Genomic DNA, 20,759 nt, shown 5'->3' on the forward strand with positions numbered 1-20,759 from the left:
CTACTACTACTACTACTACTACTACTACTACTACTACTACTACTACTACTACTACTACTAATAATAATAATAATAATAATAACACAACAACAAACATGTGCCAAGTTTCTGTAAATCTGCTTTGCAACATTTTACATGGGGGAATTATTCAATATATTTGTGCTTTATTTATGAAAAAGAAACTATGATGATGAAAATAGCAAACCAACTTTCTTCTCAACACTTTTTTTTAAAGGCACAAGAGGAAGTTGAAATCCATGAGGTTTTAGTAAATTGTGTCATCACACCTAAGCCAGTTGCCCCGCAGTGTTTCAGACAAGCAGACATCAGGTTTTTCTTTTACCAGACAAAAGTAACAAAGAGAACAGAGAGATGTTGTTTTTCGCTCTTTTCATTGCTGTACTACCCTGTACTGCCATAGGTAAGTCAATTCTTATCTCTAATCTTATAACAATTTGACAGATGTTTGCAATTAGACATCTTCTACTTAATTCTGAACTGCATAATTCTGATTCTAAATCAAAGGAAAAATACCATTAACATCACGCTTAAGAAGGCATAACTGACTAAATAGATTTTTTAATTTTTAATACTCGTGCAAATAAAGCCAAAATGAAACAAGGACTTTTGATTATTTTCTAGGATTTACAGTATAAGCCTTAGACATTTTAAATTTGAATTCAAATTTAATCTAATTATTATTAGAAACATTTTTAATAAAAACATTTTGTTTTAGATATCTTTGCAGAGCCTTTTTTCATTTTGCAGGAGATTATTTTGTTCTGGGGTAAATTAATACATTTCAATGAGTTAATACACTGTTGTAAAACGTGGTCAAAATGCTATACCCTTTTAAAAAGTACACTTTTGAATCTAATGAGGTTATATTAGTATCTTAGAAGTACATATTGGTACCAAGGAGTGCATATGGTATAAGTACCTCAAATATACACAACTTCGCTGTACAAAAATACTTTGCTGCCTTAAAATTTTTGTTAAATCAACTCAGATTTACAAGTCATGTCAACAGAGATGAGTTGTCACAACTTATAAAATATAGTTGAGAAAAGTCAACTTAATTTTATACGTTATAACAACTCACCTGTAGTTATAACAACTCATCTCAAGTCAAGATAAATAATAGTAAGTTGAAATGACTTGTAAATCGGAGTTGATTAAATAAATTTTTTTTTCGGCAGCAAAGTATTTTTTACAGTGTGTAACTAAATGGTCCATATCTGGACCTTTTTAAAGGGTTTGCCCCAGTGACAGCATGGGATAATTTTTTGGACCATTTTTCTGACAGTGTACATTCATATATTTCAGAGTACAATTTGTACTCTTATGTATCCACTGACTTTATATTATAATGTGCATTAAAAATCGCATCAGCACATTAACAAAATGTTTTTTTTACATCATTTTTGGAGAGTATGAGGCAAGCCATGTGCATTAAAAGTAAAATGTTTTTAGACAGGTGCATTTTTGTGGCTTTGATGGGCAATTTCGTAACCGTCTTGTCTGGCTTTGGTATGGCTTGTCCATCACAAAGCAGAAGTGAAAGTGGGAATGGGAAACAGACCCCAGGGATGTGGCCGTGCGCTGGTCCACCAGTGCAATGTGTTTCCTGAGGGACCTAATCAAAGTGGCTATTTCTACAACGTTTCAGACACCCATCTCCCCGCTTCCCCCAGCCCACCCAAGAAATGTCTGATTCTCGCTTCCTCTTTTCTACATTTAAAAATAATATTTGCACCCCCCTCATCTTTAAAAAAATGTGTTGCAAAAACAATGGTCCTCTCGCAATATCCGCTATTTCACACATCTATTAACCTTTGTTTTGCACATGCCACAGTTAAATACTTTACGTGCCCTGACTCTAGTAATCACATTTGGTTGTAGTTATTGATGCAAAATGTGTCAATTAGATTTTTTTTGCCCAACTGGTAAATACAAAAAGTGTTTCTCCTAGATTTATTTGTAAAAGTACAAAAATTACTGCATTCACAATAATGATAAATGAGATGGCAAAACTATTTAAATGTTTTATATGCACAACAATGTTTGTATATAACCTTCCCATGAATGCATGAATTTGTTAACTATTTTATAACCATTAGTTAATACTTGTAACTTGAAAATTTTGAAGCCTGCTGTATGTGTACTCCCTTCAGCAAACGAAGAACTTAACGACCCAAATGATAAATCAATGAGTCATTTGGATTCGAGTCCACGTCCTGATGCCAGCATGGGTCTATCCCAGGAATCCCCATCATCGGCATGCTGCGGATCGGATGAGATAAAGCATTCCCTTGCCCAGCTAATTCAAGAAGAACAGGAAAGCAAGGGCTGGTACGGTGAAATGGTGAAGGTGCTAAATCAGTTGGTGCAAGACAACAAAGAGGTGGCCAACAGTCACGCTGAGGCCCTGAACGTTCAGCGGATCATAAAGGACCAGGGTGAGCAACAGCTGCAACACATCCAGAGCATGGCTCGCCTCCAGAGTCTCCTCGTTGAAAACCATCAGGCACTGCTGCTGCAAGTCTCTCGCATTGCCGCCATGTTGCAGGATGCAACTAAAAGACAGAGCAAATGAATGCATTCCCAACATAGTCTTCATTTAAAAAAAATGAATGACACGCTTTGCTTGTAGGCTACTGATAGAAATATGCTCTTTATTATAACAAACACATAGGTGTACACAAAGGTGTTTGATTTAGTTTAAACAACCTAAATCTAAAAAAATGAAATATTACTCTTTTGAAATTGTACTTTTTTAAACAAAATGCTCACTTTTCTTTGTTATGGCTAATCGAACATTAAAACATTTTTTTTTTTTAAATTAACACCTGTTACATGTCTTATGCAATGTGTTATGATTGTTGGTATACTTGAAATGACAAATAAACGCTATTCATGCAAATAAATAAATAATAGCAATTACTTCATTATTTCATATCTCATAGTGTTCAGAGTTAAACATGAATAAATGGTGACTGCTGTTATTTCACATCTTTCGGGTTTCTCTGCTCTTTGTGTGTCTGAGCAGAGTTTCCCGCACCAGTGATAAAACTGAACTCAGCCACATTAAAGCACTCTGAGGTGATCTGGTCAGCTAAAAAGTCTTTCAATCTGAGCTGCGATGGACAGATGGATGTCATATGGAAGACAAGGCTCAATAGACACCAGAGGCACATCTCCAAAAATGTCCTTACTGTCAAAAAGCCCACCGTAGATCACACAGGAACATACCAGTGCAGTTACAAGAACCAAACAGACTTGTACTCAGAAGTCCACATTTATGTTAAAGGTATGTGCGGTACAAAAATCTAGAATTTATATGTAAAGTTTATGATGTACAGTTAGCCAGTCTACATTGCAATATTAAAGAGGCCATGTCACAAGACTTTTTTAAGATGTCAAATAAATCTTTGGTGTCCCCAGAGTACATATGTGAAGTTTTAGCTCAAAATAACATATAAATAATTTATTATAACATTTTAAAATTGCCACTTTGTAGGTGTGTGCAAAAATGTGTCGTTACACTGATCACAATGATGGTGGTTGGTTGCAATTAAAACTCAATTGTGCTTTTCTCTGCACTAAATGACAGTGCTGTGATTGGATAATGCAGATTAAGGGGTGGTATTATTATAATAAGAGCTCCTTATGACATCATAAGGAGTGCCAAATTTCAACGACCTATTTTTTCATGTGCTTGTAGAGAATGGTTCACCAAAACTAAGTTACTGGGTTGATCTTTTACACATTTTCTAGGTTGATAGAAGCACCGGGGACCCAATCATAGCACTTAAACATGGAAAAAGTCAGATTTTCATACCATGGCCCCTTTAATACATTCAGCAGTGGTGGCCGGTGACTTTGGGTGCTCGATGCAAAGTTTGTCACAACATGTATAGCCCATCATGTGTGTGGTTCGTAATTCAAAATATGTGTTTTGCCTGTTGAGTGAACCTATGTGCATCACGTGTCTTGTCGAAACAAGTGCATGCTGCAGATGCATGTAAACGGTTTATGATAAAAGAGACGCTCACATTTGCCAAATACTCGCATAATCTCATGCGTAATCAGAGTTTACTGTTAAGGAAGTGTCTTTTTGTGAACGTGAGCAACTCTTTTATCATAAACGGTTGACACGTGTTCAGCAGGCACATATTTAACAAAACACGTGATGTACATGGTTAACATGACGCAACAAACACATATTTTGAAACACGAGCAACACACATGACACTCCGAACACATATTATATTTGCGCCCTTCGGAAGAGCAGTCACGAGCCGCCACTGACATTCAGACTGGCTGATTTTACACGATCTCCTATTTACACTTAACCAATAAATAAACAAATGGACAGAATAGGCCATTAATTGGGTGAATTTATTTTACTTATCAGAGTAAAAAAGACTGCACAGTGATATTAAAAGGGTCATGAAACTAGCACAGATATGCGGGTAATGGACCATGGGACATTTTCTGAAGGGTAAAGTGTTTTCAGATTGTTTATGATGTAATAGAACGGGACATATGATGCTGGCCTTCTACAGCGATTTTTGTGTGAGCATATCAGTGAACACCCCTGACCACTCGGTGAGTTTCACGTCTTTGTAAACGAAAGTTTAATGCATTTTAGGAAGGATTGTTCCAGTGCACCTATACACCCATTCTAGAGCTGGGGGCCGATACAACAAACACCCGAAAATTCTCGGGCCAGCATCATATGTCCAAATTTCAGTCAAAACCGTTCTATTTCATCATAAACAATCTCAAAACAGGGCTTTAAGTGTAAAATACCAAACTTGTTTTTTAAAATATTTGACTACAGAATGCTACACAATCAAGTCTTACAGAGAACCATATAGTAAAAATAGTTAGAAGTGTTCACAAGCACCAAATGAAACCCATTAAATTGTTACTTTAATAAAATGAAAAATCAACAAAATCTCTGTGTTTTATTACTTTAGATTCCATCAAAGCCTTTACTACCCCACAAACCCACGTAATAATTAAAAGTGAAGGTTCCAACTGTTTGCTGGACTGCTTGGTGACAGACCCAACAAGTACAGGGTTCTCACTCCAGATGACAAATGGATCTGGTGTCCCGTCTGAGATGAATTATACTGCGGATCCCAAACGTGGCATCCTGATACGAAATCTTCAACCCAGGTACAGCGGAGACTATGTTTGTACTGTGAGGATTAATGGAGTCCAGAAGATGTCTGAGGTCTTTCATATCACTGTCTTAAAAAGTAAGTTGTGAACATGTCGCAATAATCTAGATTGGCAGATTTTGTAGATTATATCTTATCATTGCAGTTTAGCAATACCCCTCTATTCTGTACTGCAGGAGCTCAAAGGCCACCATCTGTATCACTTGCAGCTGATCGATATGTGCGTATCATTGGCGAAATGCTGCGTATCCCTTGTTACACCATAAACCAGGACCATTCGTATAACGTCACATGGAGTTCAACACAAAAGGTTAAGTAAAGTCTTGCATAAATGTTGTCTATAAAACAAGTTTTTGGTCTGTATAACGGTGACCACTTTGTTTTTACAAGCCAACAGTTTATTTCTAGCAAAAAAATCACTTCACCGCAGATTGGCACGGTAGCTATTTTGAAAACTACAAACAGTCAGTTTATTAAAGCAATGAGAGTGAGCAGATTATGAAAGAATTTTCATTTCTTTTATTGTCTGCGACAGGGTTTTCCCACCTCAGCAGACACATTAAAACGCTTGTAATTTTATAACTTGTTGACGTTGATTTCTGAAGAAATATTGATTACGTAATTACGATTACGAACACGTCTTTGTTCTTCAAAAGCAGAACTGAGAGTTCTAGTATAATGTTTTTGTATTTTATAAAGGGTCAGCACATTAGCCCTTCTCTTTTCAAGCTGCAAAAAGACACAAAACCCATGTTAAATTTCAAGCAACTCTACGCATCTATTCCACGTGTAAATGAATTATAATTTATTATTTTAGGAAAATTTTGACCTGCGTCTTTTCTTTTCATGCTGTTCAAATTATGCAATCAAAACATGCACCTTTAACAGAAGAGAGTAGATGAACTCTAGTTTATAATGCAAATCTGTTCAGACAGCCTGCTCTCACGTAAAATCAGAGGCGTTATGCCCATTCAAACTGAGGGGGCACGTGCCCCCTTGGTTTTTTTGAGCCAATGCATCCTACCTCAAAATCAAATAAGCGTCCATTAATCTGTTATTTGACTTTTAATCTGTTTAATATGCACAATATTATACATTCTGTGCTGCATCCTTGTCACTTTTCTGAGATTTTCGCCGTTTTGATAGTGTTTTGATCATGTTACATTAATTTTATTCTGGCGGCAGCTGGCGCTGCAGTCAGCGCAGTCGCAGACGTCATCAGCGTCTGGGCGCGCTCACGAGCTCTCTGCTGTTGTTGGCTTACTGCTGCATTTGGCTATCTGAGGAATTAAAACGTGTTAGAAACGCTCACAACATTTCCAAACCCCAGTACGGTAATGTGCAGTTAACCTCCTCTGTGTAGAAAATGTATGGTTTTAAATGTGACCGTCTCAACGTTATATTAGTAGAGATTTATCTTCTTGGCACAACGCCAAAGTTCGCCAGAGTTCACGCGGGCGCGGAATCTCACATGCTCACTTATGAGGTAAAATTTAATGCAAAAATCCGTTCCTCTAATAATTTTATCTATTTTTTAAAATCATTATTGAACATTAAAATCAATCACGTGGCTATAGCTTATGTTGTTTATATACTTTATGGATTTAAAATGACATTAATTTTATATGATAATGCAGTTGTTGTACAAAATGCATTAATGACACAATTAAACAAGCCATTAAGACTTAAATAAATAAAACATGCCGTTTCAGATGTAAATATGACGCAAATGTGTCATTATTCCGATTGAATAGTATTTGATATGAAAGTTAGTCATCACTTTTATTTTGGAGGTTTTTGCATGAAAGCAGGGGTTTTCAGATTGTTAGAAATGTAAGTGCCATGGAAAAGACTGAAAGCTCTATAATATTTCATTTGATGTCTGTGTATGCACAAATTTCTGTGAGCTGTTGACACTGTGCCCCCTTAAAAAAAATTGCTGCATGACACCCCTGCGTAAAATCATACATATTTTACGAGTTGGCTAATTTGTATCAATTGTTACGATTCTCATGAAAAAAACAACAATGAAAATTAACCCCTAACCCTGCACCTAACCCCACCATCACATGGGTCAAGGCAAATCGTAACAAGATAATTTGTTTTACTTAGGTATTTAAGCATGAAACAATGGTAGAAGAAGGGTGTGAACACGTTTGCATCACTAGTTTTCTGACCATTCCTCATGTTTACATGTCGGACACTGGGAATTTTACCTGCACGGGCCAGAATGAGGCAGGAAAACATAGCGTCACAACAACTCTCCAAGTTGTAGGTAGGTTTCTAAATAATATATACATTAAAGTTGTGTTCTACTGTAACAAATCAATTTCTATGTAAACATTATCTGTAAAATTATCATTATGTGTCTTGATGTTTTTCAGATAAACCATACATTAAACTTATACCTATCCTGGCCGATGACTACAAGGTAAATGGAACTACTATTGAGGTGACCCAGGGGGAAATGCTTAAAATTAGCGTGCAAATTGAGGCATATCCGGAAATCGAATTGACATGTTGGAAAACTCCCAACTCTAGGAACACATCCAACTTTGAGGAAACGCTTCACAGGATTCATAATAAGTTAAACAGCATCTTACTTGATTTTTTCTAATTAAATTTCACTACAGTAGGTATTGTATGAATAAAGTGTAACTTAACTACATTAATTAAAGGGGACAGAGAATGAAAAACCATTTTACCTTGTCTTTGCTGAATAATGGTAGTCTACCCACATTCACGAACATACAAAAAGTGCTAAACATGCTGAACATCTCAGTCTCATAGAAATTCCTCTTGTAGAAATGTCAGCCAGAAAACGGCCCAATCTGAAAAACTGATGCTTAGGACATCACAGGCATCTAACTGCCCCTCCACTTTAAAATAATTGGCTACATTTTTTGAGTGGCAGCAAAGTCAGCCAATCAGTAATGAGATTACAAGTTAAGCCAGTAGGGGGAGCCAAATAGGTGCAAAACCACTTGTTTAAAATCCCCCACCCTAATAGAGCTATCTGAAAGAGGTTTTTAGGAAGCTTCTAAGTCATTACAGACCCAAACAAAAAAAAAATTGTCGACATGTCACATCACAGAACAAGGATAAATATCCCGTTCAATCATTCTATGTCACCTTTAAAGAAACACTGTAGCTTAGTAGCTAACTATTTCTAGCAAGTAGCGATGTAATGTGACCAAACACTAAAACCTGTTTTAACTAACCTGGAGCATATTTAGGCAATGCCCTCTTGCCAGTTGATACTGACCATTTTGTGTTTTATTAACAGAAATGAACATATCTCCACGATCCTGCTGAAAAGAGTTGGAACACAAGAATATGGCCACTACACATTCACTTCCAGGAGTGCTAGTGTTAATGCCTCAGTTACTTTCACAGTTCACGTGTATCGTAAGTTCATCTACATACTAAAAATGCAAGATCTTGTGAATACAAATTTTGATTGCATTTGCTTCTTTCAACCAGAGAAACCTAAGGCTGTAATCAAGTGGGAAAATGGAATTGCAACATGTGTTGCAACTGGTTATCCAATACCCAGAATTCAATGGTTCCAGTGTGAAATCGATATCATGTATGTGCTCCTTTTGGATTTAAAAGATGTAGTTTACAAGCAATGAATGAGGTTGCTTTCTAATTTTCTGATTATATGAAATTAAGGAATGATGTGTGTAGTTACAACCAAACATCACATGCAGAGTTACTGGCCACCCAGTCCATCTCGGATCGCACAATAGAATTCAATCTGGTGCGAGTGGAGAGTGTCTTACCAATCACCAATGGAAATACTAGTTTAACCATTGAGTGTGTGGCTACAAATATAGCTGGAAAAGACAGTGATACCCTGACCCTGAGAAGTAAGAAACTTAAAATTGCAATTATACAAGTTATTATCCATTTTAAATGGACTTGCCATCTAATACATGTTTAATGTATACAGATGTTCTTGGCACTATATCAGCACGGTCAACAGTGTTGATCACTATTGTTGTTGTTGGAGCCTTCAGTGTGGGGTCCCTATTGTTGTTGCTCATCTACAAGTACAAAGAGGTATCCCTTCTCACTTCTAATACAAATCACAAATTTCAAAGCAAAGCAACTTTTTAATCATTTTTGTTTTTAGACACAGAAGTATGAAATACAGTGGAAAATCATTGAGGTTAATAATGAGAACAGTTACAAGTATATTGACCCCAATCAGCTTCCATATGACAAAAGGCTGGAGTTTCCTCGAAACAAGCTAAAACTTGGTACCCTGCATCTGATTACTACTACTCTTTACACAGTGTTAATATGTCTGTTTGAAGTAAAACACATACCAGAACATTACTTTGATTGCAGGAAAGGTTCTAGGAGCAGGAGCTTTTGGGAAGGTGGTGCAAGCGACTGCTTGCGGGCTTGTGAATGACGAAACAATTACACAGGTGGCAGTGAAAATGCTCAAACGTAAGTTTAATGCACATTGGGAGAAATCTGATTAATTTATGATTATTATTTCAGATATATAACATCCCAGCAAAAATTGATTTAATATGACAACAATTTATTTTTCATTTAAGTGCATCTTTTAAAGCATTTTTGTATTGTTTTTAGGAAAAATATTGTAAATTGCAAAATCTTTTTTGCTACAGAAGTCAAATGACATGATATTGGTACATCTCTTGGTTCAAACTTTTGTCATCCAAAATCCCTCCTGTACAATGCTGATTGTTTAATTCAATCTCCAGTTCTTAGAATAGGCTTCAGCTTTTAAAGGGAATCCTGCTTAGGTATTCCTCACTTTCAGGCAAACTCTGTAAGTTTCTCTTTAGTCCTTTTCTGTAATTCTGTAAAAAGTATGGCATTCACATTTTTTCATCTTAAAAAATGATTTCAAAATTTGGATGAAAGGGGAAGGAGCGCAAGAGACTGCAACACAATATGACAATCTAATAATGAAGTACAATTAACATTATTGAATTTACTTAGCGGAATTAACACTAACAATAATTTCTTTACTTAGGGGGTTTCATGTGACATGATCCTTGATCCAAAACATACAATAAACCATCAGGGTCTCATCTCCCATTCCCTATAAAAAGCCAGCTGCCAGTTTATGTTGAGCTTTTGTGTTAACTAAAATTAAGTGTTAACTAACAATATTAATATGAAAAACATCTATCAAAAACACATTATTTTCTTCAACCAAACAGCAAGTGCCTGCTTTGAAGAAAAAGAAGCGCTAATGTCAGAACTGAAAATTTTAAGTTATATTGGACCACATGACAACATAGTAAATCTTCTGGGAGCATGTACTCAGGGAGGTAAGTTCAAGTCTGGTTTAATTGTTACTGTTACACTAAATTTATTGTATATAATTATATTTGCTGACATTTAACAACACTCTAAAATGTAAAATGTGATAAGTTAATTCAACTCAAACCATTTGAGTTTACCCATTGCCTTCAACCAGTTTTTTAAAAGTTTTTTTTTGGGGGGGGGGCATTTTTGCCTTTATTGGATATAAAGTAATTAAAAGGAGATGACAGGAAAGTATAGCGTGAAGAGAGGGGTATGGGATTGGCAAAGGACCTCGAGCCGGGATTCGAACTCAGGTTGACAGAAGTGCGTCTGCACCATGTGTCAACGCACCGTCAACTACACCATCCTCAAATGGTTTGAGTTAACTTTTTTTTAGGTTTTACAATGTGGCTTATTTACAACTCAGTGTCAGGTTAAAAGGGACAAACCCAATTTAACCTTTTTGTAATTTAACCTATGCTGGGTTGTTTTAACCCAAAATGCTTGGTTACCCATTATTAGGTAAATAAAACAAAAACGTTTGTGTTAATTCAGGATTAAATGGGCAATTAATTGTGTTAAGAATGCGATTGTTTTGAAGAAAACAGAAAGTAAGTGTCTCTTAAAACTGGAACCGATTTTGATGTTAAGTCTGTGTTTTTTTATTATTAGTCGTTTGGTGCACGATGAAAAATAGCCCTCTCTCACATGCATCATATTGCTTAATTACTGTTGTGTGTGCATCTCAGACATTAACATAACCTTGCTGCGTGCATCAAAGTGTTTATATAAAGGCAGAAGAAAGTGAGTGGTCTCTCCTTTTCAATTGGACTCTTCCGTAATTTGTGAAAATATTGACAAACAAAGACAACACTTTTGGACATATCAGTAGTTTTTTTAAGTAGGGGTGAGTGTTGCTGATCATCAATTACCACTCCCAGGTTTCTGACTGTCCTGGAAGGCTTAATGGGTGAAGAACCTAGTTGAATGGAAAGATTTTGATGAATCTTAGGGTCGGTCACAGTCATAAGCAGTTCCATCTTTGCAAGGTTCAGCTGGAGATGATGATCTTCATCCAGAGTGAGATGTTACTCAGGCATGCTGAGATGTGGGCAGAAACCGTGGGATTGTCACGCTGGAAAGACAAGTGGAGTTGTGTGTCATCTGCATGGCAGTGGTAGAAAAAGCCACGTTTCCAAATTACAGAACCCAGGGATGTCATGTATATAGAAAAGAGCAGTGGTCCAAGCACTGAGCCTTGAGGTACCCCAGTATTGAGACATTGGGGTTCAGAGATGTCACCTCTCCAGGATACTCTAAATGACCTGTCTGAGAGGTAAGACTTGAACCATAGTAGCGTCGTTCCAGAGACACCCATAGCCTTGACGGTCGACAGGAGGATGTGGTGATTGACAGTGTCAAAAGCGGCAGATAGATCCAGTAGGCTCAGTACAGATGATTTGGAGGCTGCCTTTGCTTGCCTTAGGGGTTCAATGACTGAGAGCAGTGCAGTCTCAGTGGAGTGACCGCTCTTGAAGCAAGAGTAAGACTAAAGTCCAATTTATAGTCATGCGTAAGGTCTATGCCTTAGGTTACCTGTAGCCTGTGCGTAGCTCTGCGTAGCCTGACGTGCAACTTGCCAAATTTTTAACAGCACGTCAGTTCTACGTGGACCACAAGTGTTGTGATTGGTCCACTAGAACCCCTCCTGTCAGGTGAAAACACGGCATCATAGGTATTTTTGTTTGGACAATGAGAACAAAGATGGGCCAACTTGAGGATTGATTTAACTCAAACTGCAACAAAAGTCACTGTTTATTTACTTCAATCACTGCTGGTCTTTTCAAAACACAAGTTGTTGTTTCTCCTTCGTTTGTGTGTTAAACTGGTCAAGCTGCTTCTTCATTGACGGTCACACTGCTACTGTGGTTACATGCGTGGATACTGCCTACCAGCAGTCTACATGTGTGTTTGCACGTCGAGGCAGACAACGATGCATAAGTATATATGAAAACCGAAAACACGGGTACACCATAGGACCTACGCACAACTATAATTAACCCTTAAAGGGGTAGTTCACCCAAAAATTTAAATAATGTCTTTAATGACTCACCCTCATGTCATTTCAAACTCGGAAGACCTCCGTTCATCTTCGGAACACAGTTTAAGATGTTTTAGATTTAGTCCTAGAGCTTTCTGACCCTCCATAAAATCTAGTAACAGTATACAGTCCATGTCCAAAAAGGTAATAAAAACATCGTCAAAGTAGTCCATGTGACATCAGTGGGTCAGTTAGAATGTGTTGAAGCATCGAAAATACATTTTGGTCCAAAAATAACCAAAATTACGACTTTATTCAGCATTGTCTTGAACATATGCACCATTATACTGTTTAGAAAAAAATGGATTCAAGCCCTCAAACTGTAATTTCATTTGGACCAAGTCAGATTATGATGTTTACTTAATGGCTTTTCAGTCTGATTAAGCCATCATTCCAATTATTAATGTGTTATTTGGTTGCATGTAAACATTTTAGGGCTAAGATCAGCACTCTTACCATGCATGATTGTTTAGCCACACTGTCACATCACAATTTTATTTCAACAACTGATATAGCATCAGGATCTCATTTTGTAATATTTTGTCTTTGTAATCATATAGGACCGATGCTAATGATCACAGAGTACTGCTGCCATGGTGACCTCCTCAACTTCTTGCGTCAAAGAGCTGAAACATTTGTAAACACTTCTCTTGGTGTTCAAAGTTTACCAGAGAATTCAAACCTCTACAAGAATGTGCCAGTTAAAAAGAGCCTGTCTACAGGGTATCTTTGTTTAATGATCTGTCCTAAATGCAGTTACAGTTATTATTTTGGAGTATTACAGCATTACTGTAGGCGGATTGACTGGTGCTATACTTGCCCAGCAGTGTGTAGAAAAGTCCAGTGCTGCTGGAGCTTTTGGGCTGCAAACATTTTTACACATTATCATATTTCCTTTAGGTACCTATGATGACTGTAACCAAGCAACATCCAAGTTGACAAAATAACTTTTTTAACTTCTACTCGCTTCCATATATGAAAACCGAAAACACGGGTAGACCGTAGGATCTACGCACAACCATAATGAATATACTTGATGCTTGTATTTAGTAATTTATTTTTTTAAAGTTCTGTTTTGGTTCCAGTTCCTGGTTTCTTTATGAATGTTGTGATTTTATGCTTGTTGTGTTCAGGTGATTAGATGTAAATACATCAATGTGGTGCATTTTGAAAGTAAATAGTCACTAGATTTATGAAGAATTTTATGGTCTTGTAAACAATATTGTGATCTATTTATTAGTAAACTCTTTGGTTGCATATATGAATATGACACAGAAAATTATAGAATAGTTAGTGGGAGCATTAAATACAGATTTATTATTGATTACTAAACTCCCCAGCAATCTTTGCTCCCTGAATTTGAAGTGGATACTGTAACATGCAAAGTTGTTTTGGCAAACCATCTGTCACATCAACCCTTCAGAGCCCCGGGTTTCACACACGCAGGCAAACCAGATCCACGCGCCTGCTTGTGTGTATGCTCAGTGCATACTGTTGATGATGAAGTTCTGTGAGAGCAGAGAAACTTACTCCATATTCTTTCCAAAGACTCTTGCGGACCATCTTTACAAGGTCCTCACAGCACTAAAAACAAACCTTGTCCCCGCGGATCAAGCCCCGGCCGCAGTGCTGGTGGTCTGATTGACTGATTTTAATGCGTTAATGATTAAAGAATTACTCGCATGCGTTAACGCTGACAGCCCTAGTTTTAACATTAAATGAAGTTTAAACGTAGGTTTAAACTCCTTTCGAGGACAGCAAACCAAGTTCGTTTACCATTTAATGTTAAGACTTCTGCTGCATTCCAGGCCGGTTTTTGAGCCTGTAAATCAAGACTACAAAATCATGACTCGGAACTGGGAATACATCGATCTAGTACGAGTTCACGGGTGGGAAGTGACGGGTTTGACTGCCGTTCTAGTGCACTTTCACGGTAGAAGGATGGAAAAACACGGGTTACAGGTTGCCTGGAATGCGGTATTAATAGGCTGATTCCTCCACGTTCCACTAGGTCACTGCGTACCACACTTTGAGAACCACTGTCCTAGAGGTAACATATATAATGAGAAAAGGATAGGGCCTAGAACTGATCCCTGCGGTATGCCGTATTTAACCTGAGCGTGACATGAATTTTCCTTATTTACATAAACAAAGTGATAGTCTTTGGCTAAAAACAATCTAAACCAGGCTAACGCCTGAGCACTGATGCCAACATAGTTTTCTAGTCTATTGAGTAAGATTGTAAGATCTATTGTGTCAAAGGCTGCAGTAATGTCTAATAAAAGAATTTAAATTTCACCACAATCGGATGTTAAAAGGAGGTAATTTGTAACTCTAAGTAGTGCTGTCTCTGTGTTGGGCCTGAATTCTGATTGGAACTTCTCATACGTACTATTTTCCACTAAGAATGTGCATAATTGGCTTGCAAATATTTGAAATTGGTCTAAAATTACTAAGCTCTCCCTTGTGGAGGTGTTTTTATATTAAGAGCTCTAATAACTGCCAGTTTAAAAGCTGTTGGAACATATCTGTTAATGATATTTAGTACCAGGTCTGACACTATAGGGAATACCTCTTTTAGTAATTTTGTATCTAATATACACGATGATGTGTACAGTATATGTCTGAAGGCGAGTATTAGTACTTGCTTGTTTTCATTTGTTCACTTCTTGATATTTTGAATAAATCTGAATCTTTAACCTTGCCCGCATTTTAAGTTCTATTCGTAACATGTCTAATGTGTTGCAAAAACTATTAAGTAAACATATAGGTATGCCAAGATTACCTTCCTGGTTGTTATTACAAATCTCTAAACTGATTGACAAGCAGTTGAAGGAAAAATGCTTTAAGTGAACTGGTAATCACAACACTAATTTATACACTAATTTGTTACACAAGGTAACAAAAGCTATATCTATAGCTATACTGTATTTTTGTTAGAAGTGGTGTCTCTTTTAATGTTTTTTTCTGGTGTTTTCTCATTTGTAAATCTTTTGTTTTTCTTGTGACAGTAGTAACAGTGTAGTGTACCCTGGCACAGACATCTACCAGAATGCACAGTCAACAAAGATGTCACCAGATCTTTGTCAGGGTAAAGTAATTAATAATGTCTCTAAAATTAATTAAAATAAATAAATAAAATCTGCTAAAAGAAAGAAAATGAGGCATGTTTTTATTTTTCTGTATTAGAATCCTGCAAAAAAGCATGGGAGGACACATGGGCACTGGATATTATGGATTTGTTGAAGTTCTCCTACCAGGTGGCACAGGGAATGGATTTCCTTTCCTCTAAAAATGTAATTTCTTGGTACAATTAAATATAGATTTGTTTATGTTGTAGCTGCTGAAACCCTCTATAGCCATTATTCTCTTTTTGAAATGCACGCTCTGTCTATTTTTGTTTGGGTCTGTGTAATTCCACTGTCAATTTACTCAATAGTGCATTTTAACAGCTTGGTTGTCAGTTATTATGATTACTTTAATAAGACCAAAAAAACCACCAAATCCAGAGAATAAAACATTCAGAATGAGTCGCAGATTGAGATTGAGAAGTTTGACGTGGGTAAACAGCATGCATATCGCTTACTGCCCATAGAAAACCATTTAAAAAACATCTATAAACATGTTCTCTGTGATTCGCTCCTTAGTCTCTATTCACTCTCATGAAAAAACAACAAATATGATTTTCTTTAAAATAGTGGACAGAGAGTCATGTGGGTGTAAAGTAACATGATGATGAGATTATGATGACAGAAATGTTATTTTTGCTTGAAATATTCCTTATAAAGTGCAAAATTCTAGATTATTTTATAATGCACATTTTTTATTATCAGTGTATTCACAGAGATTTGGCTGCAAGGAACGTTCTTGTGACTGATTGTGGTGTTGTCAAGATATGTGATTTTGGACTTGCACGGGACATCATGAATGACTTAAATTATGTGGTAAAGGGAAACGTAAGTTACAATGAAAATTAAAAAGCTCTGTATAGTAAACTTTTCATACTTCTCCTAGACAGTACATAAACATTGATTTAAACTTAATTGTAGTAAAGTACAAACATGGGTAATTTGCAAAGGAACTATACATAGCTACAGCCATAACGTAATGGCACATATTTAGATGGCACAGAACACTTGTAAGTGTACCATTTTATACATTTTATACCAGTTTATTTAAGGATATGGTTGCTTGGCATTAAGCCATCTTAAGTTGGGATTGAGTAAGCCATGTTGGATTGTATCCATTTTTTTTTTACGTTTTCGTACTACGTTTTATAGAAATTTTTTAAAAGTTGTCTGTACAAAACTCAAAACATGTACTATATGGACAAAAGAATTGGGATGCCTGAGCATTACACCAACAAAAATTTTAATGACATTGCATTCAAGTAAATTAGACATTAGATCTACTCTACTTGGAATGCTTTCCACAAGATTTTGAGTGTTTTTGTGGGAATTATATGATTAACCCTCCTCCACCAACCTTCACAGCATTCCCTTGGCATGTGCCAGATCAGGCCCGCAACTATAATAATTGTGTTTTTGTGAAGATAGAGATCAGATTCAGACCGATCATCAAAATAAATAAAGTTTGAACTGTTTGCCCTAATGGAATACTTTCTGGGTTTTATACGTTTAAGAGCGCCACCTGATGGATAATAGCGGAAATAGAGATTGCCGGAAAAACTTGTCATTGGGCAGTAAAGCGTTTTCTCTTAATTGATGCGTTAATGAAATTTTAAGAACCATCTATGGGAATGTCTAATTAAAACATCTGAATTCAATAATTGTGGTGTGTCCCAATGCTTTTGTCTATGCACATTCAGCAAAGAGCTCCGATTCGTATGACATGTTTTCTTGTAAATGAGCATTGTTTTTGTCAGACTCTTTATGGATTCTGCCAACAAACCGATATTTCTAAACTGACTGAAGCCAGGATTAAGCAGATTTGAATTGAAAGTATTTGCTGAACAAAAATACTTCACAATTTTTGACAGAGCTGGCATTTAGCAGCGTTTGCATTTCATCTCCTTATATGTTTCCCATGTAGTACAACAACATTCCAATGTCCTTGTTTTTTTATGTTTCTGATCTGTTATTTTAAGTGTTGTGTGGTTCAGAAAGTAGTTCCATTTTAATATTAAGTTTTATTGTTTTTTTTTTAGGCACGACTCCCAGTAAAGTGGATGTCACCTGAAAGTATTTTTGAATGTGTTTACACAGTACAGAGTGATGTATGGTCGTATGGCATTCTCTTGTGGGAGATCTTTTCCCTTGGTAAGTCAAAGTATTTCCTGAAACCATCACTGACCTTCACTCAAAATGACTGAAAAATGAGTTGTATGATGGTGCTCACTGATATTATGGTGCTTGTTTTTTAGGTATGACTCCTTACCCAAATGTTGTGGTTGATGCAAATTTCTACAAGATGATTAAAGATGGTTATCAGATGTCACAACCAGATTTTGCACCTCATGAGATGTAAGTTTAAAAGCTTATAAAGATTTATTGGTCACACTTTATTTTACGGTGTCACTGTTACAGTGTTATTATACATTTAAGTACTAAGTAATAATCATTAATAACATGTACTTACTATAGGGTTGGGGTTAGGATTAGGGTTTGGTTTAGGGTTAGTTGCATGTAATTATGCATAATTAACTGTTATTACATTAACAATTACATGTATCATGTGTAACAAAGACACCGTAAAATAAAGTGTTACCGATTTATTTTAAAGAAAATAATAATAGCAAGTGACTCAAATTTTATCTCCTGCAGTTACACAATTATGAAAATGTGCTGGATCCTCAACCCAACCCTGCGTCCAACCTTTGGCAAGATCAGAGAGATTATTGCAAAGTTGCTGTCAACTGAATTCAACAAGGTGACGCATCACAGAGCTACTACCACTTCCCATGGTTTTAAATCTAAAAAATCCACAATATACGGACTACCGGCACATCCGGGAACTTGACTGTACATTTTGTCACCGCCCCTTTTTGGGGGAAAACAAACTAGACTTCTCATTAGTCCCTTTCACACATACAGTCTTTACTGGTAATTTACTGGTAAATTGCAGTTAACATGTCATGTGTGAACAAAACCTTTCCGGTAAATCAGTGCTCCCAATTTACCAGTAAGACAGGTTGTAAGATTACCAGTAATTTACCAGTAAGCGCTATGTGTGAACGAAAAATATAGGATTACCGGCATTTAGAACGATCGACGTCAGACCGCGCTGACAGATCGGGCCAATCAGAAAGTTTTTTATACAGGTGACGCGTTTACCCCCGAACTGTTTACGGACGTTTCCACACACATGCTGCTAAAAGTCGAACACAACTGAAGTTAACATCCACATTTCTTCACCAAAGTTGTTTAAAACAACTTACCTTCTATTTGCCATATTGCCGACGTCCTTAGCACACCATCTGTGAAGCCTAATCTGCAAACGCAGCTTGACGCCGCCTCACGCAATTTGTTTGGTCACGAGCAACTTCGCGACCGTTTGCGACAGATGTGAAAACAACAAAATACGGACCGTGGATATTAAGTTATAACCTGCCGTTGTTTACAAATACGACACGGAGCTCACCGGCCGCGCGCCACAGGTAACTTCCGCTTTCTCTCCGAGTTTAGCGGTATTTTGATGCTGATGTGTGAATGATGTCTTACCGGTAAAAAGACGGAACGTCACTGCATGTGTGAACAGCACATTTTTGTATTTACTGGTAAATTCATTCTGGTAGATTCGTGGTAATTTAACAGAATTACTGTGTGAAAGAGGCTATTGACTTCCATACAAAATAGCGGAACAAAGCAACGTTCGTACACAGCCGGCAGGCGTAAATAACTTAATAACTTAAACATGTTGAGTAATTATCTGTCCACCCTGCCTGCCATAGAGCGCGAAAGATACAATAACACATTCAATTTGGTATAAAAATATAAAAACATGTCCCTTTCATTCTCACAGCATCAAATATCAAGTTCTGATTGTGTAGTTTGTTTAGTATGTTGTGATTTGACAGCAGCTTAGCTTAGCAAAGCCATTTGTGCCAAAGCTGCGACTGACGTATTCCTGTGGGCGGAGTTTAGTCAAAAACTGTTTTATTGACGTCATTCAATCAGGAAGTAGAGGACTGTAGTCCAAACTTTTATCAGTAAGATCTGTATATTCCTTTATAGCACTCAGCTTGGTCACTGAACTAAGGGGTTACTGACTGCGTTGGCACTGATAGGGGTTATTGCATGTGTAATATGGCTTATAGATTTAAAAGTATCATCTGAATAAAATAAACATATTTCTTTCACTATCTTACCACTAGTGTCCCAGACATTACACTTAATTAGTTTGCCAACCCCTGTAACAAGGCTAATTAGAACTAATGAGCAACATCAGTTAAAGTAGCAATGCATAAAAAAATGGAATATTTATGATGTAAATTTCCTTATTTCTTAGCAGCACAGTAAGACTGCGTATCCAGAGTTTCAGAGGCAGCTGATGGGAAAATCATGCAACTCAACCCCGGAGTCAATTTGCGAAGAAGAGGTGAAACCTTTAATGAGGAGCAGTTTGATCTAGCATCTGAGAAAAACAACTCTTACAGTCATTTAACTCTTTTCCCGCAACTGACGAGTTAACTCGTCAATTAAGAGAAAATGCTTCCCTGCCAATGCCGTATTTCCGTATAAGCAGAGGATCTGTTCTGTCATTTGATATATTTATATTTAAAGAAGAACATTTTCCCACGTCTCCCCGGCTGGGCCTGTGATGGTACCAGTGTTCATTTGTAATTATTTAGAAAAGTCTCTAGTTTTGAATAGAAGTAGATTTGTATATAGTGCAATGTATTGTTTTGCAATGATTATGACACATTATATAATTCGTCTTTTGTAGAAGATCCTTTAGATACTATAAAAGCTGACACTTGCAAGTATGTAATTTTACTTATTCTTGTTGTTTATGGGTGCATTTTTCTGCTGGTCACTAATTGTTGAAAGGTTATTATTATCTTGTTATCTATTTGTTTATTGGTATAACCTTGTTCTCCCATATTACCATACTAAATTAAAACAAAATTCAATTAAAATAAATGTATATAGACATTATCCTAATGAGAATTTGTTTCAAAGCAACATTACAGTAAAACATTTCAGTTAAAC

The 20,759-nt window shown here is 36.6% G+C and overlaps 1 protein-coding gene across 6 annotated transcripts; it reads left to right on the top strand.

Annotated features, from left to right (window-relative positions):
* The first annotated feature begins 251 nt into the window (after window positions 1-251).
* Window positions 252-20,533, top strand: csf1rb (colony stimulating factor 1 receptor, b). Of its 6 annotated transcripts, none has more exons than XM_055180463.2 (22): window positions 262-421; window positions 2,175-2,459; window positions 3,050-3,310; window positions 4,986-5,270; window positions 5,369-5,502; window positions 7,305-7,467; window positions 7,577-7,778; window positions 8,479-8,600; window positions 8,676-8,781; window positions 8,868-9,064; window positions 9,148-9,257; window positions 9,331-9,457; window positions 9,549-9,653; window positions 10,400-10,510; window positions 13,149-13,311; window positions 15,600-15,679; window positions 15,778-15,884; window positions 16,422-16,544; window positions 17,756-17,867; window positions 17,972-18,071; window positions 18,372-18,477; window positions 20,056-20,533. In XM_055180463.2, the coding sequence occupies exons 1-22, from the start codon at window positions 373-375 to the stop codon at window positions 20,176-20,178; spliced, it is 3,171 nt and encodes a 1,056-aa protein (XP_055036438.2). In that variant the 5' UTR covers window positions 262-372; the 3' UTR covers window positions 20,179-20,533. The 6 variants fall into 6 exon arrangements, 4 of the variants coding, with proteins under 4 accessions (XP_055036441.2, XP_055036438.2, XP_055036439.2 ...); XM_055180464.2 differs by having other exon boundaries at window positions 20,059-20,533; XM_055180465.2 differs by having other exon boundaries at window positions 15,603-15,679.
* Window positions 20,534-20,759: the final 226 nt, after the last annotated feature.

The sequence above is a fragment of the Misgurnus anguillicaudatus genome, chromosome 9 (assembly GCF_027580225.2).
Source record: "Misgurnus anguillicaudatus chromosome 9, ASM2758022v2, whole genome shotgun sequence".
NCBI classification, from domain to species: Eukaryota; Metazoa; Chordata; class Actinopteri; order Cypriniformes; family Cobitidae; genus Misgurnus; species Misgurnus anguillicaudatus.

What these genes read in the sequence shown, in the direction of transcription:
- csf1rb (XM_055180463.2), top strand. Translation starts at nt 373, where the DNA reads ATGTTGTTTTTCGCTCTTTTCATTGCTGTACTACCCTGTACTGCCATA. An exon ending in TCATATCACTGTCTTAAAAA is followed by an intron (nt 5,271 to 5,368) that starts GTAAGTTGTGAA and finishes TCTGTACTGCAG; the next exon opens with GAGCTCAAAGGCCACCATCT. An exon ending in GGCAGTGAAAATGCTCAAAC is followed by an intron (nt 9,654 to 10,399) that starts GTAAGTTTAATG and finishes TCAACCAAACAG; the next exon opens with CAAGTGCCTGCTTTGAAGAA.